The sequence below is a fragment of the Salvelinus fontinalis genome, chromosome 1 (assembly GCF_029448725.1).
Source record: "Salvelinus fontinalis isolate EN_2023a chromosome 1, ASM2944872v1, whole genome shotgun sequence".
NCBI classification, from domain to species: Eukaryota; Metazoa; Chordata; class Actinopteri; order Salmoniformes; family Salmonidae; genus Salvelinus; species Salvelinus fontinalis.
Genome location: NC_074665.1, coordinates 85,356,471 through 85,384,260, shown reverse-complemented (window position 1 = coordinate 85,384,260; position 27,790 = coordinate 85,356,471). Strand labels below are relative to the sequence as shown.

The 27,790-nt window shown below is 44.7% G+C and overlaps 2 protein-coding genes across 7 annotated transcripts in view; both read right to left on the bottom strand.

Annotated features, from left to right (window-relative positions):
- The window catches only part of LOC129862984 (integrin alpha-9-like), a 233,225-nt gene extending 222,156 nt beyond the window's left edge, over positions 1–11,069 (bottom strand). The window contains exons 1-2 of the mRNA XM_055935066.1: positions 9,001–11,069; positions 4,261–4,388 (exon numbers count right to left, since the gene is read on the bottom strand). Of these exons, the coding sequence (XP_055791041.1) occupies positions 4,261–4,388; positions 9,001–9,188 (316 nt within the window). The 5' untranslated portion in view covers positions 9,189–11,069. The remainder of the gene's footprint in view (positions 1–4,260; positions 4,389–9,000) is intronic.
- Positions 11,070–11,157: 88 nt separating this feature from the next.
- The window catches only part of LOC129862938 (golgin subfamily A member 4-like), a 54,684-nt gene continuing 38,051 nt past the window's right edge, over positions 11,158–27,790 (bottom strand). For 5 of the 6 annotated variants that reach the window (XM_055935045.1, XM_055935055.1, XM_055935058.1 and 2 more), the window contains 4 exons: positions 25,991–26,066; positions 19,569–19,666; positions 15,179–15,265; positions 11,158–12,687 (listed from right to left, as the gene is read on the bottom strand). In XM_055935045.1, the coding sequence (XP_055791020.1) occupies positions 12,673–12,687; positions 15,179–15,265; positions 19,569–19,666; positions 25,991–26,066 (276 nt within the window). In that variant the 3' untranslated portion in view covers positions 11,158–12,672. The remainder of the gene's footprint in view (positions 12,688–15,178; positions 15,266–19,568; positions 19,667–25,990; positions 26,067–27,790) is intronic. The other variant, XR_008760852.1, reaches the window with a different exon arrangement.

The following is a 27,790-nucleotide window of genomic DNA, read 5'->3' as shown; positions in this document are numbered from 1 at the left end:
AAGACTTCAGCCACCCTAGTCATAGACTGTTCTCTCTGCTACCGCACGGCAAGCGGTACCGGAGCGCCAATTCTAGGTTCAAGAGGCTTCTAAAGAGCTTCTATCCCCAAGCCATAAGACTCATAAGCATCTAATCAAATGGCTACCCAGACTATTTCCATTGCCCCCCCTCTTTTACACCACTGCTACTCTCTGTTGTTATCATCTATGCATAGTCACTTTAATAACTCTACCTACATGTACATATTACCTCAATTACCTTGACTAACCAGTGCCCCCACACATTGACTCTGTACCAGTACCCCCCTGTATATAGCCTCGTTATTGTTATTTTACTGCTGGTCTTTAATTACTTGTTACTTTTATTTCTTATTCTTATATATTTTTTAACTGCATTGTTGGTTAGGGGCTCGTAAGTGAGCATTTCACTGTTAGGTCTACACCTGTTGTATTCAGTGCATGTGACTAATACAATTAGATTTTGATTTGAAATAGCACCCATAGTGCATTACTTTTAACCAGAGATCTATGTAGGGAATAGGGTGCCATTCGGAACAGAGACGCAGTAAGGTCATCCTACCCTGTTTAATCATTACAGAGTGTGGAGCAGGCCTCTAGGCCAAAGGAGCTCAACAATTATTTAACTTTTGCTAACAGATAAAAGTGGCTTAGACAATTATACATCCCTTTAATGGTGCTGGGCTATATTTTGACTGGTTTCTAGGCCTCTAATTGCATGTCAACTTTAAGCAATTCTTAAATCTTAATGAAGATCAAAAAAACCTAAGGAATGTCTGAGAAAGGAGTAAGACTGTCTCCACCCCAAATGGCAAAGTGAACTACATTTGACCAGGGCCCATAAGGACATAGGGGGCCATTTGCGACGCAACCTGAGACATAAAAACATGAGTGCCATGAAGACATAAGCCTGTAAACAGCAGTAGGAAAGGAACACACTTATTCACTTTAACAAGAATGCACTAAACTGGTAAATAACGTTGATTAGGATCTGTTGGGTGAATTCAAAGGCATCACCAGAGGAATTGTGCAATCAAGGCGCTGCTTTACAGAGTCTGAATCTAACTATTAACTTTAGAAAAAAGCAGTAGGGATCTCTCTCTCTCTTTCTCTCATCATGGGTACCAACAACCCTTAAACGGTTCAGTTCCTCTGCCTCCCGTCTCAGATGACAGGTTGTGTCTCTAATGGCACCCTTTGCCCTATAGTGCACTACTTTTGACCAGGCACCATAGGGCTCTGTTGAAAAGTAGTGCACTAGGCTATATAGGAAAGAGGGTGCCATTTGAGACGTGCACACATTTACTGGACCAATCAGTGTAAATTAGTAAAGTTATAATTGAGGCTACTTCCAGAGTTCATCGCTAATATTTTCTCTGAGACAACCTGGGGCTGAACTCCCTCTGTCTGGTGTGATTCATAGTAGCCCTCTCTCCCTCTTGGTGTGTGTGTGCATGTGTATGAGAGAGAGGGAGAGAGAGACGGGGAGACAGAGACAGTGAATCCGAGAGACCAGCGATACAGAGGGGGAGAGGGGCAGGGACAGAGACCAGCGAGACAGAGACCAGCGAGACAGAGGGGCAGAGACCAGAGAGACAGAGGGGCAGAGACAGAGACGGAGGGGGAGAGAGAGAGAGACCCGGAAGACAGAGGGGGAGAGAGAGAGACACAGAGGTGGAGAGACAGAGGGGGAGAGACAGGGAGACCAGAGAAAGAGAGAGACCAGAGACCCAAGAGACACAGCGGGAGAGACAGGAAGACGAGAGAGGCAGAGGGGGAGAGAGAGGGAGAGAGACAGAGACAGAGAGACAGGCAGATGAGAGAAACAGTGAGACCAAAGAGACAGAGATGGAGAAACAGAGGGAAAGAGACAGGGAGATGAGAGACCAGAGAGACATAGCGGGAAAGACAGAGACGGGGAGAGACAGGAAGACGAGAGAGACAGAGAGACCAGAGAGACCAGAGGGTGAGAGAGACATGGAGACAGAGGGGGAGAGACAGAGAGGAGAGAGACAGAGGGACAAAGAGTAAGAGACCAAAGAGACAGAGGGGGAGATAGACAGAGAGACCAGAGAGACAGAGGGGGAGAGAAAGCGAGATGAGAGAGAGGCAGAGGGGGAGAGACAAGGAGATGAGAGAGAGAGAGACCAGGGAGAAAGAAGGGGAGAGACAGAGGGGGAGAGAGGAAAATGAGAGAGAGAGAGAGAGAGAGAGAGAGAGAGAGAGAGAGAGAGAGAGAGAGAGGATGAAAGAGACAGAGGCAGATGGGGAGAGAGAGAGAGAGAAAGAGACAGAAACAGAGAGACAAGAAAAGAGAGAGAGAGAGAGAGAGAGAAAGGGGAGGGACAGAGACAGTGAAATAGAGAGACCAGGGAGACAGAGGGGAAGAGAGAGACACAGAGGTGGAGAGACAGAGGGGGGAGACATGGAGATGAGAGAGAGACCAGAGACAGAAGGGGAGAGACAGGAAGATGAGAGAGACAGAGAGACCGAGGGGAGAGACAGAGGGGAGAGACAGAGGGGGAGAGACAGAGATCAGAAAGACATGGGGGAGAGACAGAGAGACCAGAGAGACAAAGATCAGAAAGACATGGAGAGACAAGGAAAGAGAGAGAGAGAGCGAGAGAGAGAGAGAAAGGGGAGAGACAGAGACAGTGAAACAGAGAGACCAGAGAGACAGAGGGGGGGAGACAAAAAGGGAGAGACCAAAAAGACAGAGGGGGAGAGACAGGGAGATGAGAGAGAGAGACCAGAGAGAAAGAGGGGGAGAGAGTAAAACGAGAGAGACTTAGAGACCGGAACGAGAGAGTGTGAGAGAGACAGAGACAGAGAGACAGAGGAGAGAGACAGAAACAGAGAGACAAGAAAAGAGAGAGAGAGAGAAAGAAGAGAGACAGAGACAGTGAACCAGAGAGACAACGGGGCAGAGACAGAGAGACCAGAGACAGAGGGACAATGGGGGAGAGACCAGAGAGACAGAGGGGGAGAGAGAAAGAGAGACAGGTGGGGAAGACAGAGGGGGAGACACAGAGAGGCTAGAGAGACAGAGGGGGAGACACAGAGAGGCTAGAGAGACAGAGGGGGAGACACAGAGAGGCTAGAGAGACAGAGGGGGAGACACAAAGAGACCAGAGAGACATTGGGGGAGAGACAGAGAGACACAGAGAGACCAGAAAGACAGAGGGGGAGAGACAGAGGGGGAGAGACAGAGATCAGAGACAGCGAGACAGAGGGGGATAGACAGAGATCAGAAAGACATGGGGGAGAGACAGAGAGACCAGAGAGACAAAGATCAGAAAGACATGGGGGAGAGACAGAGAGACAGAGAGACCAAAGAGACAGAGGGGGAGACACAGAGAGACCAAAGAGACAGAGGGGGAGACACAGAGAGACCAAAGAGACAGAGGGGGTGACACAGAGAGACCGAGGGGGGAGACAGAGAGATCAGAGAGACCGAAGGGGGAGAGGGCACTGCAACAAGGCCCCAAGTTTGGCCTGACGCTTTGTTTAATAACGTATGTCTTGTTGGTGACAGTGAGTAGTAAATAGGGGTTTTATAAACCCACATAAACCTTCTCTCTCGACCACAAGAAAAGGAACAGCAGGAAATGTCTTCAACTCAAACCTTCTGGCATAACCACTTGGAAAATATTAGTTAAAACAATCCTATCTATCAAAATATTTTGGAACTTTTGGCACCTCGACATTATTATGTTAACTGGTGCACGAAGTACGTGAAACAGCTTTTTCCTGCAATCTATAACCAAAATCACTATGCCTAATTCTATATAAAAAAATGTGTAAGATGGTTAAACAAGCTACTCTAACTGGCTTGGCAGCTAGTTATAAGGTTGGGAGATAGGGAATCTATCTAGCTGGCAAGATTAAAACAACTTCATCAAATTGCTGGTCCAGTCGGTGTACCCCCTTCACAAAATACAGCTGACAGATTTTCTTATCAATAATTATGATAAAATGTGGGTTTAAAAATGAAGTTTAGTAATTAATTGAAGATCTGAAAAATTCTAAAACAACACAAATCTGAGGGGGCACATGCCTTTGTGCCCCCTACTGGCATGACGCCAACGTAAGGCTCTGGTCCTAGGGTTACTATAATGTGTGGTTGTTCAGTGGTTCACCGTAAGGCTCTGGTCCTAGGGTTACTATAATGTGTGGTTGTTCAGTGGTTCCCCATAAGGCTCTGTTCCCTGGTGACTGTGTGGTTCGTGGTTCAGTACGGACCTCGGCCCAGGTTCATCTCCGTGCAGCGTCTCTCTGGGTTGCTGTGGACACGGCACTTGAACACGGCTCCCGGGGTGTGAAGTGAGCTGCTGTAGGAAGAGTTGGCCTTGGGGGCCCCTACCAGAACCCTGTAGACAGAAAGAAACATATTGTGTAAAATGTACACATCCGGTCACAGCAGTCAGTCACATAATTAAGAAGAAGAAGAGTACCAGCAGCCCGTAGACCGAGACAATGGGCCCCTACCAGCACCCCGTAGACCGAGACAATGGGCCCCTACCAGCAGCCCGTAGACAGAGACAATGGGCCCCTACCAGCAGCCCGTAGACAGAGACAATGGGCCCCTACCAGCAGCCCGTAGACAGAGACAATTGGCCCCTACCAGCACCCCGTAGACAGAGACAATGGGCCCCTACCAGCACCCCGTAGACAGAGACAATGGGCCCCTACCAGCACCCCGTAGACAGAGACAATGGGCCCTACTATCACCTTATAGACAGAGACAATGGGCCCTACTATCACCCCGTAGACAGCAACAATGGGCCCCTACCAGCACCCCGTAGACAGAGACAATGGAAGGGACACAGTTATAATTAAAGACCACCACAGTGTCAAACAGTCATGATGATGTCACACAGTGAAGAAGGACAAGCATTTCGCTACACCCGCAATAACATCTGCTAAATATGTGTATGTGACCAATAACATCTGCTAAATATGTGTATGTGACCAATAACATCTGCTAAATATGTGTATGTGACCAATAACATCTGCTAAATATGTGTATGTGACCAATAACATCTGCTAAATATGTGTGTGTGACCAATAACATCTGCTAAATATGTGTATGTGACCAATAACATCTGATAAATATGTGTATGTGACCAATAACATCTGATAAATATGTGTATGTGACCAATAACATCTGCTAAATATGTGTATGTGACCAATAACATCTGCTAAATATGTGTATGTGACCAATAACATCTGCTAAATATGTGTATGTGACCAATAACATTTGATTTGATGAGAAGAGCAAGAGAAAAACATCTTGAAGGATGGGAGTCACCCGGCGTCAAGGATACAGTGTCAACAACATACATCCTGTCTCAATGAAGTGGCATAATGGCATCTCATAATCGTCTTCATCAGGTCCACTGTAGCACAAAGTAATTCCCCCATGTTCAATACAAGTATGGTAGCCTATATTCAGGGTGGAACTGGGGAGAACATGTGGAACCGGAGTTCCCAAAGTGAAATACTTTTGATGTGAAAATCAGCTTTCTAAGGTGAATTCTAAAATGTAACATGGGTGAGTTTCCCGACTTTCACAATTCCACCCCTGGATGGACACTGAGTGTTCAAAACATTAGGAACACCTCTTTCCATGACATAGACCGACCATGTGAATCCAGGTGACATCTATGATCCCTTATTGACATCAACTGTTAAATCCACTTCAACTCAATTTTAGGAAGGTGTTCCTAATGTTTGGTACACTCAGTGCATAAGGCTTCAGTAGACTGACTCATGACAATGAAGACAATGGTGGGTGTTGTGACAGCTACGGGACATGATCACTTAACCCTTGGCTACATGCTGGAATCTGCAACAGGTCACCTAGGCTTTTACATGTTGGAATCTGGGACATGTCCGCTAGGCTGCTACATGCTGGAATCTGGGACAGGTCAGCTAGGCTGCTACATGCTGGAATCTGGGACAGGTCAGCTAGGCTGCTACATGCTGGAATCTGGGACAGGTCAGCTAGGCTGCTACATGCTGGAATCTGGGACAGGTCAGCTAGGCTTCTACATGCTGGAATCTGCAACAGGTCACCTAGGCTTTTACATGCTGGAATCTGGGACAGGTCAGCTAGGCTGCTTCTTGCTGGAATCTGGGACAGGTCAGCTAGGCTGCTACATGCTGGAATCTGGGACAGGTCAGCTAGGCTTCTACATGCTGGAATCTGCAACAGGTCAGCTAGGCTGCTACATGCTGGAATCTGGGACAGGTCAGCTAGGCTGCTTCATGCTGGAATCTGGGACAGGTCAGCTAGGCTGCTACATGCTGGAATCTGGGACAGGTCAGCTAGGCTTCTACATACTGGAATCTGGGACAGGTCAGCTAGGCTGCTACATGCTGGAATCTGCAACAGGTCACCTAGGCTTTTACATGCTGGAATCTGGGACAGGTCAGCTAGGCTGCTACATGCTGGAATCTGGGACAGGTCAGCTAGGCTTCTACATGCTGGAATCTGGGACAGGTCAGCTAGGCTTCTACATGCTGGAATCTGCAACAGGTCAGCTAGGCTTTTACATGCTGGAATCTGGGACATGTCCGCTAGGCTGCTACATGCTGGAATCTGGGACAGGTCAGCTAGGCTGCTACATGCTGGAATCTGGGACAGGTCAGCTAGGCTGCTACATGCTGGAATCTGGGACAGGTCAGCTAGGCTGCTACATGCTGGAATCTGGGACAGGTCAGCTAGGCTGCTACATGCTGGAATCTGGGACAGGTCAGCTAGGCTGCTACATGCTGGAATCTGCAACAGGTCAGCTAGGCTTCTACATGCTGGAATCTGGGACAGGTCAGCTAGGCTGCTACATGCTGGAATCTGCAACAGGTCAGCTAGGCTGCTACATGCTGGAATCTGGGACAGGTCAGCTAGGCTGCTACATGCTGGAATCTGCAACAGGTCACCTAGGCTGCTACATGCTGGAATCTGGGACAGGTCAGCTAGGCTTCTACATGCTGGAATCTGGGACAGGTCAGCTAGGCTGCTACATGCTGGAATCTGCAACAGGTCAGCTAGGCTGCTACATGCTGGAATCTGGGACAGGTCAGCTAGGCTGCTTCATGCTGGAATCTGGTACAGGTCAGCTAGGCTGCTACATGCTGGAATCTGGGACAGGTCAGCTAGGCTGCTACATGCTGGAATCTGGGACAGGTCAGCTAGGCTTTTACATGCTGGAATCTGGGACAGGTCACCTAGGCTTTTACATGCTGGAATCTGGGACAGGTCAGCTAGGCTTTTACATGCTGGAATCTGGGACAGGTCAGCTAGGCTGCTACATGCTGGAATCTGGGACAGGTCAGCTAGGCTGCTACATGCTGGAATCTGGGACAGGTCACCTAGGCTTTTACATGCTGGAATCTGGGACAGGTCAACTAGGCTGCTTCATGCTGGAATCTGGGACAGGTCAGCTAGGCTTCTACATGCTGGAATCTGGGACAGGTCAGCTAGGCTGCTACATGCTGGAATCTGCAACAGGTCAGCTAGGCTTCTACATGCTGGAATCTGGGACAGGTCAACTAGGCTGCTTCATGCTGGAATCTGGGACAGGTCAGCTAGGCTTCTACATGCTGGAATCTGGGACAGGTCAGCTAGGCTGCTACATGCTGGAATCTGGGACAGGTCAGCTAGGCTGCTACATGCTGGAATCTGGGACAGGTCAGCTAGGCTGCTACATGCTGGAATCTGGGACAGGTCAGCTAGGCTTTTACATGCTGGAATCTGGGACAGGTCACCTAGGCTTTTACATGCTGGAATCTGGGACAGGTCAGCTAGGCTTTTACATGCTGGAATCTGGGACAGGTCAGCTAGGCTTTTACATGCTGGAATCTGGGACAGGTCAGCTAGGCTGCTACATGCTGGAATCTGGGACAGGTCAGCTAGGCTGCTACATGCTGGAATCTGGGACAGGTCACCTAGGCTTTTACATGCTGGAATCTGGGACAGGTCAACTAGGCTGCTTCATGCTGGAATCTGGGACAGGTCAGCTAGGCTTCTACATGCTGGAATCTGGGACAGGTCAGCTAGGCTGCTACATGCTGGAATCTGCAACAGGTCAGCTAGGCTTCTACATGCTGGAATCTGGGACAGGTCAGCTAGGCTGCTACATGCTGGAATCTGGGACAGGTCAGCTAGGCTGCTACATGCTGGAATCTGGGACAGGTCAGCTAGGCTGCTTCATGCTGGAATCTGGGACAGGTCAGCTAGGCTGCTACATGCTGGAATCTGGGACAGGTCAGCTAGGCTTCTACATGCTGGAATCTGGGACAGGTCAGCTAGGCTGCTACATGCTGGAATCTGCAACAGGTCACCTAGGCTTTTACATGCTGGAATCTGGGACAGGTCAGCTAGGCTGCTACATGCTGGAATCTGGGACAGGTCAGCTAGGCTGCTACATGCTGGAATCTGGGACAGGTCAGCTAGGCTTCTACATGCTGGAATCTGGGACAGGTCAGCTAGGCTTTTACATGCTGGAATCTGGGACAGGTCACCTAGGCTTTTACATGCTGGAATCTGGGACAGGTCAGCTAGGCTTTTACATGCTGGAATCTGGGACAGGTCAGCTAGGCTGCTACATGCTGGAATCTGGGACAGGCCAGCTAGGCTGCTACATGCTGGAATCTGGGACAGGTCAGCTAGGCTGCTACATGCTGGAATCTGGGACAGGTCAGCTAGGCTGCTACATGCTGGAATCTGGGACAGGTCAGCTAGGCTGCTACAGAACAAAGGTCCAAAAGAAACCAAACAACACTGCACATCAATCGAACTGTTGACATAATTAAGATAAGACAAAAATACAATCCATAAGAATTGCGCAACAACCAAACCCTGCCATTAATGGTCAAGCAAGGGAGGATACATAAGTGCATAAACAGTCGGGACTGTAATTGCTATAACTATAAGATAGTTAATAGCCTTGATAGGCCTCTTGATAGCTTGAGACTCACCAGCGCGTATTGTCATGATAGTGCTCCAGAACAGAGTATCCAAAGAAACTCGAGTCAGGTCCACGGAACACAACAGCATGTTCTAGGTCAATGTTGTAGGAGTGAACTACAGAAACAGACAAATACACGCAGAGAACATCCAAAAGGCTCCTCTTCTGATTCAGAACATGACCCATCCTTTGGCGCATCCTTGAGGAACAACACTATGGAAGAAGTACATGAAACAAAACAAAGGTTTCAGTGCTACAGACAAAGTTACAAAAACGAACAGTTCCGAATACTTTCTGAAGTCTAGCACTATGAACATGGAAAAACGACAGGGGTAGTGGATCGAGAATAAAAAATAACGGTCCGTTGAAAAGTGACTATCTCGTCAGCTGCTCTGCAGACTGTGAATCTGAAGAACTGGTGTCTGTCTCCAGCACGGAGTTGCTTGCGGTGGTGATAAGTGCGGTCATGGCAGAAGGCGAATTTCTCAATGGGTTCGCGGCTCAAGCGTCACATTTCACCAAATAACCCGCCTCGCGCTTCCAACGTTTACGAACGACGATGCCCTCTGCCGTTTGGTAAGGGGAGCGAATCAAGGGCCAAAGACGAATGGCCTGTTGTTGACCAATCCAATGTGTTATTGGCTGCTGATGTTTGATATGTCTTCATTACTTGTTCAAATGTTTTGGAAACGCTTCCTTGTAAATGCTTGTCTTTCTTGTAAATTTAAATCTGCAATAAAATACTAATGCTTGGTTCAGTTTCCCTGGCCAATCCCATGCTAAAACGTTAGCATTTGGGAAAGCATGGTTGGCTGTTATACATTGTCCATAAAATGCTTATCGGGTGAAGAAACCAATATGTATTGTAACGACCCTGGGTTTATACGCGCGAATATCGACTCTGCCACTGGAGCATGCTTTTTCGGCACATTCGATAGCGCGCTAGACTTCGGGCTAGAAGGTTGAGGGTTCGAGACCTGCTCCCTGCTGTTTCATTGCTGTACTGTGGGCAAATATATCCCTTTAACAAGGACCTAATTCCTTGAGTTAAATTAAATGTAACAGACAACATAGATTACTGCTATTGTGGCTGCCAAAGTAATTACTGAGTAAGTAAAAAGGCTCTTGTTTAATCTTACCCATTTCTAATACAGATGTTATTAATTTCCAAACCTGAAAATGTGTTATGAAACAGATTTCCCTAATTTCCTCTGTCAGTTTGCAAAACAGTTCTATTAATACTTATACACTTCCTGAAGTGAAATGTCCTGTTTTGATTAGAGCTGGTGTTATTCTGTTCACTCCGTAGTTAGAAAACCACCAGGCGATCACTTCATCATCCTCAGAACCTTTCATCTTATCATACAGATCAAAAAGGTGGAAACACCTCTTACTGAAACACCCCAATAGGTGACTATCCAGGAAACATTTACTAAATGTCCTACTGAAATACAGCATCTCTTACTGAAATATATCCAGTCATACACAATTATGAAAGTCATACTTGAATATAGCACATGTACACACTGTAAACACAGCATACATACTGTAAACACAGCAGACATACTGTAAACACAGCATACATACTGTATATTCACTGAGTGGAAAAAACATTAAGAACACCTTCCTAATCATTTGGAGTCACACCCCCTTTTTCCCCCAGAACAGCCTCAATTCATCGGGGCATGGACTCTACAAGGTGTCGAAAGCGTTCCACATGCTGGTCCATGTTGACTCCAATGCTTCCCAGTTGTGTCAAGTTGGCTGGATGTCCTTTGGGTGGATCGTTCTTGATACACATGGGTAATTGTTGAGCGTGAAAAACCCAGCACCGGTCAACCGGTGAGCCTGGCTCCTACTACCATACCCCATTCAAAGGCACTTAAGTCTTTTGTCTTGCCCATTCACCCTCTAAATGGCACACATACACAATCCATGTCTCAAGGTGTAAAACATATTTTTTAACCTGTCTCCTCCCCTTCATCTACGCTGATTGAAGTGGATTTAACAAGTGACATCAGTAAGGGATCATAGCTTTCATCTGGACTCACCTGGTTAGTCTGTCATGGAAAGAGCAGGTGATCCTAATGTTATATACATTCAGTTTACAACATTTACAATATTCACATTTCAACAAAGTGAATAATGAGCAGAGGAAGACAGAAAATCTGTGTAAATAAAATTGTATTAGCTCGACTCAAAATGTATTAACATAGCCAACAGTCGCATTATGCCCTATGTACTATAGGTTCAATTTGTGTATTTACACTTTACATTATGTTGAGTTTTTCTTTTATTGTCTCCACAAAATATAAAGTAGAAAAGCTGTGGGAAACCAACAAGCCAGGGTGTCCTTAAGTGGTACAGTTCAGGGACAGGAAGAGACAGTCAGGGACGGGAAGGTAGAGCTAAGGGACGGGAAGGTAGAGCTAAGGGAAGGTAGAGCTAAGGGACGGGAAGGTAGAGCTAAGGGACGGGAAGGTAGAGCTAAGGGACGGGAAGGTAGAGCTAAGGGAAGGTAGAGCTAAGGGAAGGTAGAGCTAAGGGAAGGTAGAGCTAAGGGAAGGTAGAGCTAAGGGAAGGTAGAGCTAAGGGAAGGTAGAGCTAAGGGACGGGAAGGTAGAGCTAAGGGACGGGAAGGTAGAGCTAAGGGACGGGAAGGTAGAGCTAAGGGACGGGAAGGTAGAGCTAAGGGAAGGTAGAGCTAAGGGAAGGTAGAGCTAAGGGAAGGTAGAGCTAAGGGAAGGTAGAGCTAAGGGAAGGTAGAGCTAAGGGAAGGTAGAGCTAAGGGAAGGTAGAGCTAAGGGAAGGTAGAGCTAAGGGACGGGAAGGTAGAGCTAAGGGACGGGAAGGTAGAGCTAAGGGACGGGAAGGTAGAGCTAAGGGACGGGAAGGTAGAGCTAAGGGACGGGAAGGTAGAGCTAAGGGACGGGAAGGTAGAGCTAAGGGACGGGAAGGTAGAGCTAAGGGACGGGAAGGTAGAGCTAAGGGACGGGAAGGTAGAGCTAAGGGACGGGAAGGTAGAGCTAAGGGAAGGTAGAGCTAAGGGAAGGTAGAGTTAAGGAACAGGAAAGTACAGTCAAAGGGTCATCTCATCCATATAAATAGAAAGTAGATTCATATTCAGAATCCCTAGAAATTATATTTCTACGATTCCATCACACAGTCATGAGGAAGTGACACACAGTAGAAATACAACCAAAACTCTACTGATAAACAACCTAAAACCATAGATCAACTGAAAAACATTAAACCAAAACTCTACTGATAAACCTAAAACCATAGATCAACTGAAAACAACATTCAACCAAAAAAACACAACAAAAGAATCAACTCAAAAACAATCACAATCAACCCAATGATCAACAAAAACTTATTGCACAAGCCATCCGTAAAATAGATATATAATTAACCCTGGACTAAAAAAAGAAATATTGTATAATTCATGATTTAAAATCCGTAATTTCATTGTGTGAAATTAGATTGGAAGAAATAGCAACAATGATGATCCTTACATGGTCTATTTTCTACCTCCCTCGTACCATATCCCCCCCCCCCCCCCCCCCCCCCCACACACAAGGGCTAGATCTAGTCCACAGTGGTACAGCAGTCTGCAGTCCTTCAGCAGCAGTTAAGTCCATCTCCATCCTTAAAGTACCAGCATCATCCTGATACCTGACCTTCATCGTAGCCAGGGCTGAAACAATAGGGAGAAGAAAGATACAGGATTACATTAACTGCACAAACAGTAATATAAACTCAGCAAAAAAAGAAACAGCCCTCTTTCAGGACCCTGTCTTTCAAAGATAATTCGTAAAAAAACTAATTACAATGAAGATCTGTGAAGTTAAGGGTTTAAACACTGTTTCCCATGCTTGTGCAATGAACCAGAAACAATTAATGAACATGCACCTGTGGAACGGTCGTTAAGACACTAACAGCTTACAGACGGTAGGCAATTAAGGCCACATTTATGAAAACTTAGGACACTAAAGAGGCCTTTCTACTGACTCTGAAAAACACCAAAAGAAAGATTCCCAGGGTCCCTGCTCATCTGCGTGAACGTGCCTTAGGCATGCTGCAAGGAGGCATGAGGACTGCAGATGTAGCCAGGGCAATAAATTGCAATGTCCGTACTGTGAGATGCGCTACAGGGAGACAGGACGGACAGCTGATCGTCCTCACAGTGGCAGACCACATGTAACGACACCTGCACAGGATCTGAACATCACACCTACTTTCCAAATGCACTGTATATTGATAAACTCTTCCAGATCATCAGCATCTTAAACAACAATAACCATGTAGACCACTTTGTCCTGACTACAGTATCAGTTACAGCAATGGGAACGTGGATGGGGAAGACATGTCTTATCTCTTGTCTGTTACATTATTGAGGCATATTGGTAAGCACCGTGTACAAGCATACAATATATTAGATCTGGCTTTAGTGGAGTCAAAACAGTGTTTTAGGTCAGATGGGGGTTGATATTTGTGCTTCTGTTCTTTAAGCTACTTACAAGTAGTAAACTCAGCAAAAAAAGAAACATCCTCACTGTCAACTGAGTTTATTTTCAGCAAACTACTTCTATGAACATAACAAGATTCAAAAACGTAAACTGAACAAGTTCCACAGACATGTGACTAACAGAAATTGAATAATGTGTCCCTGAACAAAGGGGGAGGGGGGGGTCAAAATCTGAGCAAAAAAATCTGAGCAAAAAAATACTAATGTCAGAGCAAAAACCAAGCCATGAGGCCGAAGGAATTGTCCGTAGAGCTCAGCGACAGGGCTGTGTCGAGTCACAGCAAAAAAATCTGATCAAAAAAATACTAATGTCAGAGCAAAAACCAAGCCATGAGGCCGAAGGAATTGTCCGTAGAGCTCAGCGACAGGGCTGTGTCGAGTCACAGATCTGGGGAAAGGTACCAAAACATTTCTGCAGCATTGAAGGTCCCCAAGAACACAGTAGCCTCCATCATTCTTAAATGGAAGAAGTTAGTAACCAACAAGTCTCTTCCTAGAGCTGGCCACCCGGCCAAACTGAGCAATCGGGGGAGAAGGGCCTTGGTCAGGGAGGTGACCAAGAACCCAATCGGCACTCTGACAGAGCTCCAAAGTTCCTCTGTGGAGATGGGAGAACATTCCAGAAGGACAACCATCTCTGCAGCACTCCACCAATCAGGACATTGTGGTAGTGGCCAGACAGAAGCCACTCCTTAGTAAAAGGCACATGACAGCCTGCTTGGAGTTTGCCAAAAGGCACCTAAAGACTCTCAGACCATGAGAAACAAGATTCTCTGGTCTGATGAAGGCAAGATTGAACTCTTTGGCCTGAATGCCAAGCGTCACGTCTGGAGGAAACCTGGCACCATCCCTACGGTGAAGCATGGTGATGGCAGCATCATGCTGTGGGGATGATTTTCAGTGGCAGGGACTGGGAGACTAGTCAGGATCGAGGGAAAGATGAATGGAGCAAAGTACAGAGAGATCCTTCATGAAAACCTGCTCCAGAGTGCTCAGGACTTCAGACTGGGTCAAAGGTTCACCTTCCAACAGGACAACAACCCTAAGCACACAGCCAAGACAATGCAGGAGTGGTTTCGGGACACGTCTCTGAATGTCCTTGAGTGGCCCAGCTAGAGCCCAGACTTGAACCCAATCGAACATTTCTGGAGAGACCTGAAAATAGCTGTGCAGCAACACTCCCCATCCAACCTGAAAGAGCTTGAGAGGATCTGCAGAGAAGAATGGGAGAAAATCCTCACATACAGGTGTGCTAAGCTTGTAGCGTCATACCAAAGAAGACTCGACGCTGTAATCGCTGCCAAAGGTGCTTCAACAAAGTACTGAGTACAGGGTCTGAAAGCGCATTTGATATTTTAGTTTATTTTTATAAAATGTAAAACAAATTCTGCAAACCTGTTTTTGCTTTGTCATTATGGGGTATTGTGTGTAGATTGATGAGGAATGAAAACAATTTAAATACATTTTATAATAAGGCTGTAACATAACAAAATGTGGAAAAAGTCAAGGGGTCTGAATACATTCCAAATGCACTATAGGCCAAGGTAATGTCAGTAAGCAATTGCTGACAAAGCACGGACTGTGTGTGAGAGTGTGTCTGTGTGTGGTTGCATATGGCTCATCGTTAGTGGCTTTACAACGAGGAAGAACAGATGCTTACAATTGCTTTTGAATCCTCTTTCTCCAGAACCTGCTGAGCTTGGTCTGGTGGGAACTTGAGCATGGAGGTTATGACTTTAGCCATCGTCTGTGGGAGGGAAGAGAAAACACAAAAATGACTTCGCCACCTGACAAAGAAAAGTAGGATACATTCAAATAGGCAGTTTTTTTTAACCTTTTTTTTTCAAGGGAAAAATTCTTAAACTTCGACTTTAAAGTGGGGCTGTGGATGTTAATGATATATGTTGGGAAACTGATGACAGTTTCACAACTTAATTTTTGGAGGCAGTGCACTCAATGGTATGGTGTTACGTTCCCCAGTTTGTGTTGTTGTGGGTTTGTACGCGTATTTCAAGAAGTGGCTTCCTGGATTCCTAAAGCACCTGATTGGTCGGCCCCATCACTGATTGGAGCTATGACCCCTCCCTCTCGTCAGGGGATACAGTTGTCTCTTCAATTACAAACTCCTTCTCCAGCTTGATAAAAGCCAGTGTTCCTTCGTCAGAAGAGAGCTTCTTTTTATGTCCTGTGTTGTTCAGTGAATGTTTTGTTGATATTATTATTTTGTAGCCGCTCCTTCAGAGGTTTGTGTATGACAATAGGACTTTATTTTTTCACTTATTCTGTTTCATTGGTTCCCAGGGGGGGGGGGGGGGGGGGGGACACATTGGGAGTGTTTAAGCATGAGGCCTGCGGGCATATAACCCGTAGTATTTAATCTGTCTATGCACACTAGGTAAGACCTGGGCGGACCACCCCCTGTATTTTGGTTAGCGCCAGGCGGTGCTAAAGGATAGGTAAGTAGTGGGAAGGCAGGTAAGGTAGGAGAGGGGATTCCTTAACTAACTTTCTTTGATTTGGTTCCGTCCAGCCCCTTTTCCCCACATTACCGTGTTAAGGAATAATAAATTCCCTGTAAACTGTATTTTTATCTGCCTCTGTCGTCCTTCCCCGCACCTACGATCACACAACTTTTTCACTCCACGGGGAGTTGGGGTGTTGCGTTCCCTCCTCCAAGAGGAGTACTTAACACATGGGTATCCCGCCACATGGTTCCAATGTTTTTCAATGTCAATTCTTGGCATCCGGGTTTGGATCATGGCAGTGAACCTAGTACTAAATATCCTTGTTTGTCCAGCCATTCTCCCAGCCCAGATCCAACATGGATGCTCAGTGAATCACTGTCTAGCCATTCACGGACGTCAGATCCCCGACTGCAACCCATGACAATCCAACATTGACACTCAGTTAACCCTTATCCAGCCATTCACCCAGCTCAGATCGTCCACTACACCCCATCCTGAGCCAACTTGGAGTCACACTCTGTGACCCTCTGCCCTCATCACGATCATATCCAAAATGGAAGTTCAGTGAACCCATGTCCAGCCATTCACCACCTCAGATCCCTCACTGCAGCCCATAAGGCTCTGGGAACCCCTGCCCTCAACACCACCATCAGCTACCCAATCAAATAAGCCTGCTCACAGAGCAATTAACCCATTATCTTCCTCCTAATCAACTCCAGGTCTATATGCCAGTTAGCAGCATGCGTTAGCTATTCCATAAATACTGGGCCTAATCATAAACAGTGCTGCTGTTTGAGGAAACCAGGGCAACAACCACCCAAAGATCTCTTCTTGTGCAAGAGGAGCTAAACAAGGCTAGTAAGAATTTAAAATGGCAGCGTGCATCATGTGAATAGACTGTATATGTCTCGGGCCAGGCCTCCTTCAGGACATCCTTCCATTCACAGGGAGGCCATAATGATATGGCTATGACATAAAGCTTAACAGCTTAGTGAGGACCTAGGGGGTAACCCTACTAGCTTTATGTGAGTGTCTGATACCCCGCTGACTTTAGGACCGGGTCAACTAGCACTGTTAATTCCCATGCAGAATCATTAATTAGGCCCTGTGTTAAACAAAAACAGAAACACACAATTACTTTTGTATGGGTCTAACTGGGTGATTGTGCTATGTGGGAACGGTGAACTTTATTGGCCTCTCTCCATCCAGCCTCCTTTCCCTCCATTTTCTACCGCCTCCTTCTCATCCCACCTTTCTCTCAGTTTTCTACCGCCTCCTTCTCCTCTCACCTTTCTCTCAGTTTTCTACCGCCTCCTTCTCCTCTCACCTTTTCATTGAGGGTAAGCAACTGAACCCATGGCAACGTATCCTGAGCTGAATAAAAGGAAAGTGTGATACCGGTTGTTATATTTCAAGAAACTGGGATTATGAGCTCATATGACCCATTTCAGGAAACTAGGCATGTGTTGCGGATCACTACTTCACACAAGAGCCATTTGAATGTAATCTTTTTTTTTTTAAATCAAAATGCTTTTTTTTTTTTGCAGAAATGCCTTCTGGAACATGTGAACTTTCATGCCATCTGTAAATACGAATAAAATTGTTAATATTACGAGCCTAGTTGGTTTAGCCAAAGAAAAAGTGAGCAACCTTCCCACTAGCCATGATTGGGCTGAGATAATGAGTGGGCTGGACATGCCGAGAGATGAGTTGGTTTTGGTCTGCCATGTAGCACGCTTCTGTCTATTTGAGCTGGTCAGTATGAGTAGGTAATCCTGTCTAACGTGGCTTTTTACATATGTTGCTTAGTAGAACTGCATAACTGTTGTTCCACTTTCTGGAGGACCAAGTTTTGAATTCAGTGTAATTACAGTACGATAGCTAAGGAGGTGGAGGAAACACCTGTCTCCGGGTTACATCTTCAAACTAAGGTCAACCATGCCATCCGTGACAGGGAGAAGCGTCCAACAATGATGTATATGGGTAAGATAGCTAGCTAATTTCAGATATTACACGTTTCTAATCTTGACAGTCGTTTTCATTTCAAGTTAAAGTGTAATGTTAGCTAGCTAATGTTAGCTGGGTGGCTCGCTAGCTTAGGTTACATGTATGATCTTATTTGTATCTCAGGGCCATTTGCTTGGCTAGTTATAGCCTATTGTCAGCTAACATTGAACCGTGTTGGTTAGCTACCTGCAGATTCATGCAGGGTAGTAACGTCATGAGTTGGGATTATGGTTCATGTTTTAACAAAAGACTCCACTATGCAAATATATATTTCGGGTGCATTCGTAAATAAAACTCGATTTCAGAGCACTCTCGTCTAAGTGTGCCAGAGCGCAGAATAACTGATGAATTTACGAACGCTCCTCACCTGTTGAATATGGCCGGTGTCAGTAAACATCGGCAAAAAAGCGTAATCAAATTGTTGTCAACAGCAGTTAGTCACCAATGCTCTGCATAACACGAAAACAGCCTAACCATCTCTGCTAGGCTGAGTAAAATGGTCAGAGTGGGGTGTGTAGCAAGCTAGCCAATTACTTCCCCGTTATTCATCAACTGTAGTGTATGGTATTTTGTAGCTCCGTCTCTACTTTTATCTAATGTAAAAAAACACCATTAAAAATGTTGCTACATAAGACTGAATCAAGGCGGTGGGTCACTTACGTGCACTGTCAATGTTCCCTTTTCAGAAAAGGTTACTTTAATCCCCTAAAGTCGATTGACACGCCGGTGCATAAAATCTAATTGGCATAATAATAAATCTGTCAGTTTAAGCTAGAGATCTTTTTTTGCATTGGATGCATCTCAATCCACCCCATCTGCCGATGTAACACTTCTGCATCTGTGGTGAAAGGTGACAGAGCGGTGTTTGTCAGACCATGAGACATCCCGAAAATCTATATTCTCACGAAAACGACTAACGCCCGAACAGTTTGAACTTCAAACTATTATGACCACTATATGGAAAGGGGAAACTCAGACCTGGATGGCGCAGCAGTCAAAAGCACTGCACCACAATGCTGAAGCATCACTACAGTTGATGTGACAACTTCTGTTTGTAGCGTCCGAACCGTTTGGGCTACAAATGTGACCCCACTGTGGAAAGGGGAGACTTTCACGAACACCGTGGTGTTCTCCGTTTTGCTCTAAAACCCCCACAAGTGTCACAGGACTCATCTGAAAGTAATCAGAACCAATTTTAAAAAATGAATGGAAGTATGGAAGTAGTTTTGCGCATTCCAAAAAAAGGGCTTAAATATGTGTACAAAATATATATATATTTCCTGAGCTATCTCATAGAAATAGGACAAACACTTCAAAAGCTTGTTTTTTTACTATTTCTTTACATTTATGAATGTGTTTCTCTGAGCTATAGTATTACTGACCAAAATCTATAATTTAACAAATCATTGTTATAAATGTTTTTGAAACCCTAAGAAGTTCTAGAATTTAAAATCAAATTGCTAAATGATCCATAGTATAATAATCTTAAAACAATTCCTCCATATGTCAGCTTAGGACCCACCCTAATGGCTTAGACTTTTAAGAATGAACGCTAAAGGTGCATATTGATTAAATTACCTTAGTTTCCCGCCCCATCATGTACTCAAACAGGACCTTCCTCAGGTACTCAAACTCTGTGAGTTCTGAGAAGGACTCAGCACTGTAATGGCCAGGATCTGGAACACACAAAACAAAGGTCAGGTTAATGTAGGATAACATAACACATCAGCTCATAGATACGGACATTAGACAATGTGACTAATTCACATCTATGATGGAGAAGTATTGGATGCTCATTTCTCAACTTCAGAGCTCATTAATAACCTTTTCTATTCCTTTACTGTCCATACTGGGGAAATGGGAAACCTAGTCAGTTGCACATCTGAATGATTTCAACCAACACACATACCATTATATAGACACACACCATTTATATAGACACACACACACACCATTATATAGATACACATGCCATTGATTTATATATACACACACACTCACCATTCCAATACACACGTCATTATACACACGCCATTATATAGACACACCATTATACAGACACACACACACCCCATTATAGTGTGCATATATATATATATATATATTTTTTAAATTGCGTGTGTATCTATATAATGGTGTGTGTGTATTTAATGGTGTGTGTCTATATAATGGTGTGTCTGTAATGTGTGTGTCTATATAATGGTGTGTGTGTGTGTGTGTGTGTGTGTGTGTGTGTGTGTGTGTGTGTGTGTGTGTGTCTAAAGGTGTGTCTGTGTTGAAGTTGGAAGTTTACATACACCTCAGCCAAACACATTTAAACTCAGTTTTTCACAATTCCTGACATTTAATCCGAGTAAAAATTCCCTGTCTTAGGTCAGTTAGAATCACCACTTTATTTTAAGAATGTAAAATTTCAGAATAATAGAGAGAATGATTTATTTCAGATTGTATTTCCTTCATCACATTCCCAGTGGGTCAGACGTTTACATACACTCAATTAATATTTGGTAGCATTGCCTTTAAATTGCTTAACTTGGGTCAAACGTAGCCTTCCACAAGCTTCCCACAATAAGTTGGGTGAATTTGGCCTATTCCTCCTGACAGAGCTGGTGGAACTGAGTCAGGTTTGTAGGCCTCCTTGCTCGCACACACCTTTTCAGTTCTGCCCACTAATTTTCTATGGGATTGAGGTCAGAGCTTTGTGATGGCCACTCCAATACCTTGACTTTGTGGTCCTTAAGCCATTTTGCCACAACTTTGGAAGTATGCTTGAGGTCATTGTCCATTTGGAAGACCCATGTGACCAAGCTTTAACTTCCTGACTGATGCCTTGAGATGTTGCTTCAATATATCCACATAATTTTCCTCCTCATGAGGCCATCTATTTTGTGAAGTGCACCAGTCCCTCCTGCAGCAAAGCACCCCCACAACATGATGCTGCCACCCTGTGCTTCACGGTTGGGATAGTGTTCTTCGGCTTGCAAGCCTCCCCCTTTTTCCTCCGAACATAACGATGGTCATTATGGCCAAACAGTTCTATTTTTGTTTCATCAGACCAGAGGACATTTCTCCAAAAAGTACGATCTTTGTCCGCATGTGCAGTTGCAAACTGTAGTCTGGATTTTTTATGGCGGTTTGTAGCAGTGGCTTCTTCCTTGCTGAGCGGTCTTTCAGGTTATGTCGATATAGGACTTGTTTTACTGTGGATATAGATACTTTTGTACCTGTGTCCTCCAGCATCTTCACAAGGTCCTTTGCAGTTGTTCTGGGATTGATTTGCACTTTTCGCACCAAAGTACATTCATCTCTAGGAGACAGAACGCGTCTCCTTCCTGAGTGGTATGACGGCTGCTTGGTCCCATGGTGTTTGTACAGATGAACATGGAACCTTCAGGCATTTGGAAATTTCTCCCAAGGATGAACCAGACTTGTGGAGGTCTACAATTTTTTCGGAGGTCTTGGCTGATTTCTTTTGATATTCTCATGATGTCAAGCAAAGAGTCACTGAGTTTGAAGGTAGGCCTTGAAAACATCCACAGTTACACCTCCAATTGACTCAAATGATGTCAATTAGCCTATCAGAAGCTTCTAAAGTCATGACATAATTTTCTGGAATTTTCCAAGCTGCTTAAAGGCACAGTCAACTAGTGTGTGTAAACTTCTGACCCACTGGAATTGTGATACTGTGAATTATAAGTGAAATAATCTGTCTGTAAACAATTGTTGGAAAAATTACTTGTCAGGCACAAAGTAGATGTCCTAACCGACTTGCCAAAACTATAGTTTGTTAACAAGAAATTTGTGGAGTGGTTGAAAAACAAGTTTTCATGACTTCAACCTAAGTGTATGTAAACTTCCGACTTCAACTGTAGATACACGCACACACACCAATTTACATTGCGATGTACAGGTAACTGTCAAAATAAAGGAAACGCCAACATAAATTGTCTTAATAGGGCCACTACGAGCCAGAACAGCTGCAAAGCACCGTGGCAAAGATTCTACAAGTGTCTGGAACTCTATTGGAGGGATGTGACACCATTCTTCCAAGAGAAATTCCATAATTTGGTGTTTTGTTGATGGTGGTGGTGAACGCTGTCGTCGCCCCCGCTCCAGAATCTCATAAGTGTTCAATTGGGTTGAGATCTGGTGACAGATGGCCATGGTTTACATAATTTTCATGCTCATCAAACCACTCGTGCCCTGTGGATGGGGGCATTGGCCTGCCCAGCATTTTTATACATGAACCTAAGCATGATGGGATGTCAATTGCATAATTAACACAGGAACAACACCTGTGTGTAAGCAACTGCTTTCAATATAAACTCAGCAAAAAAAGAAACAGCCGTCTTTCAAAGATAATTAGTAAAAATCCAAATAACTTCACAGATCTTCATTGTAAAATGGTTTAAACACTGTTTCCCATGCTTGTTCAATGAACCATAAACAATTAATCAACATGCACTTGTGGAATGGTCGTTAAGACACTAACAGCTTACAGATGGTAGGCAATTAAGGTCACAGTTATGAAAACTTAGGACACTAGAGGCCATTCTACTGACTCTAGAAAAACACCGAAAGATGCCCAGGGTCCCTGCTCATCTGCGTGAATGTGCATTAGGCATGCTGCAAAGAGGCATGAGGACTGCAGATGTGGGCAGGGCAATAAATTGCAATGTCCGTACTGTGAGACGCCTAAGACAGTGCTACAGGGAGACAGGACGGGACAGCTGATCGTCCTCACAGGGGCAGACCACGTGTAACGACAGGTACAAGATGGAAACAACAACTGCCCGAGTTACACCAGGAACGCACAATCCCTCCATCAGTGCTGAGACTGTCCGCAATATGCTGAGAGAGGCTGGACTGAGGGCTTGTAGGGCTGTTGTAAGGCAGGTCCTCACCAGATATCACCGGCAACAACGTCGCTGGACCAGACAGGACTGGTAAAAAGTGCTCTTCACTGACGAGTCACGGTTTTGTCTCACCGAGGGTGATGTTCGGATTCGGACTGAGATTGTTGTCATTGCAGGCAATCTCATCGCTGTGTGTTACAGGGAAGATATCCTCCTCCCTCACGTGGTACCCTTCCTGCAGACTCATCCTGACATGACCCTCCAGCATGACAATGCCACCAGCCATACTGCTCGTTCTGTGTGTGATTGCCTGCAAGATAGGAATATGTCAGTGTTCTGCCATGGCCAGCGAAGAGCCCGGATCTCAATCCCATTGAGCACGTCTGGAACCTGTTGGATCGGAGGGTGAGGGCGAGAGCCATTCCCCCTAGAAATGTCCGGGATTTTGCAGGTCCCTTGGTGTAGGAGTGGGGTAACACCTCACAGCAAGAACTGGCAAATCTGGTGCAGTGCTTAATGCAGCTGGTGGCCACACCAGATACTGACTGTTACTTTAGATTTTGACCCCCCCCCCCCCCCTTTGTTCAGGGACACATTATTCCATTTCTGTTAGTCACATGTCTGTGGAACTTGTTCAGTTTATGTCGGTTGTTGAATCTTGTTATGTTTATACAAATATTTACACATGTTAAGTTTGCTGAAAATAAACGCAGTTGACAGTGAGAGGACGTTTCTTTTTTTGCTTAGTATCCCTCATTTACTCAAGTGTTTCCTTTATGTTGGCAGTTACATGTAGTTCTCAGTTCTAAACGTGTATTCCATTATTCATCAGCTCTATGTAAACGCCACTTCTACATTTGGCACGGAATCATCTAATGTTCCACCCTGATTCTGTCGGCCATACTGTTTAGCTGGCATGACATTATGTTTCAATTAGCAACAGTTCTGAACATTGAAACAAACTACCAAAACTAAAAAGAATGGCACATGGCCCTACATGAGCACTTGTACACTGCAATAAAATTCCAAACAGGCCCATTCAGATGTATTGCTCCATCATCCCTGTACCTAGGGAGACATAACTCTGTCTCAAGTACCATGGTGTGAAATCCCAACAGGTCACACTTCAAAATAGCAATCATGTTAGTACTTCCCCATCCTCTTCAAGGGAAACACTGGCAGGTGTGACGTGGGTGAAGGATCAACTCCACGTAGTCTATACCTTATTGCTATTTCATTTAGGTCTGCTATTTTCTTATGAGTTTAATTCTTAGTTTGTTTCTTGTTGTGATTCTATGCAACTTGTTCTTATTTTGTATGTAACTTGGAGCTGTGGAAAGAAGTTCCTCTAGAAGGACAAGAAATGTAATCATCAAAACAAATCAAAGTCCTTTCCATGGAGATGTTTAGGCCAGTGAAGGGGTTGCAACTGAAAAACACCCTCCCATTTCTCTGGAATAGCCATTTACATTTACATTTGAGTAATTTAACAGATGCTCTTATCCTGCCATTAGTAATTCATCAGATAGACGATGACACTGTAGGCCCCTGGCTGTGCCAGCAGAGAAAAGCAGCTTGAAGTTGAAAGGAAAAGGGTTGATGAAGAGAAAGGGAAGAGGTGACGGTAGAGGCCAAACTAGTCTTTGATCATCAGGCGTGGAGAAATGGCCTGGCTAATAAATCCTTTCGGCTTTATGTCCTCCTGACCTTCAGGCCCCGGACCCCAGGAAGATTAGCCCAGATAAACCCACAGTAGAGTAACACTCACACTGGGGCGTGAGGACCCACACTAGACAACACAGCAGAAAGCACCTCTACCTGGAACTACTGCTCATTGGCCTCTTGACCAGCAGCCATTACAGTGGTTTAAACACCATCTGTGCTGGCTTGGAAATGCTTTCACATTGTCCTTTGAAGCACAGATCCAACCACAATGGTGGAGTACAGCTCAGCTCAGCAGTGTTATTAGAGGTCCACAGTGGTCAAGACAGCAGAAGCCACATTGAGATGATGTTAATATATACGGAGGCTGTCAACAGTGGTATGAGTCAGATCACTGGGCCAGCAGGCTTCTCTTCCGCTAGAGTAGACAAGCTATGGAGTACAGCTGGGTGATATGGACCAAAGTCCATGTCACAGTCAATTGACAGAATTATCACCATGACCATCAATTGAACGATAACAATGTGCACCAGTTACTTTTTATTGTGCTCCTGCTGCTAATGTTGTAGCTATCAATTGTCCCATTAGCAATAGTCCATATTAGCAGACTTACATTTAAACTTCACATTCCTCTAGTAAAGGCAACTTATTGTTATTATCAATATCAGTAAAATGTCCTCGATATATGGTCAGTTTGGTCGGTATCGATCATTTTCAGTTTATCGTTCCAGCTCTAATATGAAGTAATGGGGTATGCATAAGGGGCAAAGGTTAGTATGTGACCTGGCTGAGAGGGTTGTTCAGACACCCAGAGGGTTGTTCAGACACCCAGAGGGTTGTTCAGACACCCAGAGGGTTGTTCAGACACCCAGAGGGTTGTTCAGACACCCAGAGGGTTGTTCAGACACCGAGGCCAAAAAGAGTGGACTACTAAAGTCTTGGGTTGGAGAGTGTTAGAAATGGAGTGGTGTAACTTCAGGTCAGGGGAGAGGCCAGGGGGGGCAGTGCGCTTTTCACATGGGAAACAAGACTGCAGCCTGCAAAAGCCATTATGTCCTGGGATTCATTTTCACCCCTACCTCATCACCCCCCTTTCCCATCCGACAGCCCATTCTCTTTATTATGCCAGCAGGGAAAGTTCTCCCACTCTACCCTGTCCTCCACACAGAGAAGATTTCATTCATAATAGGGTAGAGATGGATATGATTGAGACACTACTGTGGGGGCTTCATCTTAGTGATGTTGAACTAACAGCAGCAATGTCCTATCACACTAAACGGCTGACAGAATATCCTTACTCATTTTCCATGAGGTCCTTTCCAGCTAAGAAGACAATTGAAAAGTTAATATTTTTCAGAAAACTTCCCCTGTAAGATGTTAAAGTTACCTTGTATAGATGTTAATGTTACCCTTTGAATGTATGTTTATATTTAAAGTAGTATAGATGTTTAATATAGATGTTAATATAGATGTTTACATTACCTTTGAACGTGGTCCCCAGATGAGTCACCACTGAGTTCTTGTGGACTAATTTCATCTTGTCACCCAGTGAGTGGATCTAGGAGAAAGAGAGAGAGTACAGTAGAAAAACATAACTCCCAGTGAGTGGATCTAGGAGAAAGAAAGAGTACAGTAGAAAAACATAACTCCCAGTGAGTGGATCTAGGAGAGAGAGAGTACAGTAGAAAAACATAACTCCCAGTGAGTGGATCTAGGAGAGAGAGAGTACAGTAGAAAAACATAACTCCCAGTGAGTGGATCTAGGAGAAAGAGAAAGAGTACAGTAGAAAAACATAACTCCCAGTGAGTGGATCTAGGAGAAAGAAAGAGTACAGTAGAAAAACATAACTCCCAGTGAGTGGATCTAGGAGAGAGAGAGTACAGTAGAAAAACATAACTCCCAGTGAGTGGATCTAGGAGAAAGAGAGAGTACAGTAGAAAAACATAACTCCCAGTGAGTGGATCTAGGAGAAAGAGAGAGTACAGTAGAAAAACATAACTCCCAGTGAGTGGATCTAGGAGAAAGAGAGAGTACAGTAGAAAAACATAACTCCCAGTGAGTGGATCTAGGAGAAAGAGAGAGTACAGTAGAAAAACATAACTCCCAGTGAGTGGATCTAGGAGAAAGAGAGAGAGTACAGTAGAAAAACATAACTCCCAGTGAGTGGATCTAGGAGAAAGAGAGAGTACAGTAGAAAAACATAACTCCCAGTGAGTGGATCTAGGAGAAAGAGAGAGTACAGTAGAAAAACATAACTCCCAGTGAGTGGATCTAGGAGAGAGAGAGAGAGAGTACAGTAGAAAAACATAACTCCCAGTGAGTGGATCTAGGAGAAAGAGAGAGAGAGTACAGTAGAAAAACATAACTCCCAGTGAGTGGATCTAGGAGAAAGAGAGAGTACAGTAGAAAAACATAACTCCCAGTGAGTGGATCTAGGAGAAAGAGAGAGAGTACAGTAGAAAAACATAACTCCCAGTGAGTGGATCTAGGAGAGAGAGAGAGAGAGTACAGTAGAAAAACATAACTCCCAGTGAGTGGATCTAGGAGAAAGAGAGAGAGTACAGTAGAAAAACATAACTCCCAGTGAGTGGATCTAGGAGAAAGAGAGAGAGTACAGTAGAAAAACATAACTCCCAGTGAGTGGAACTAGGAGAAAGAGAGAGAGTACAGTAGAAAAACATAACTCCCAGTGAGTGGATCTAGGAGAAAGAGAGAGAGTACAGTAGAAAAACATAACTCCCAGTGAGTGGAACTAGGAGAAAGAGAGAGAGTACAGTAGAAAAACATAACTCCCAGTGAGTGGATCTAGGAGAAAGAGAGAGTACAGTAGAAAAACATAACTCCCAGTGAGTGGATCTAGGAGAGAGAGAGAGAGAGTACAGTAGAAAAACATAACTCCCAGTGAGTGGATCTAGGAGAAAGAGAGAGTACAGTAGAAAAACATAACTCCCAGTGAGTGGATCTAGGAGAAAGAAAGAGTACAGTAGAAAAACATAACTCCCAGTGAGTGGATCTAGGAGAAAGAAAGAGTACAGTAGAAAAACATAACTCCCAGTGAGTGGAACTAGGAGAGAGAGAGTACAGTAGAAAAACATAACTCCCAGTGAGTGGATCTAGGAGAAAGAGAGAGAGTACAGTAGAAAAACATAACTCCCAGTGAGTGGATCTAGGAGAAAGAGAGAGAGTACAGTAGAAAAACATAACTCCCAGTGAGTGGATTTAGGAGAAAGAGAGAGTACAGTAGAAGACAAAAAAAAGCATAGAATCAATAAAGGCATTCC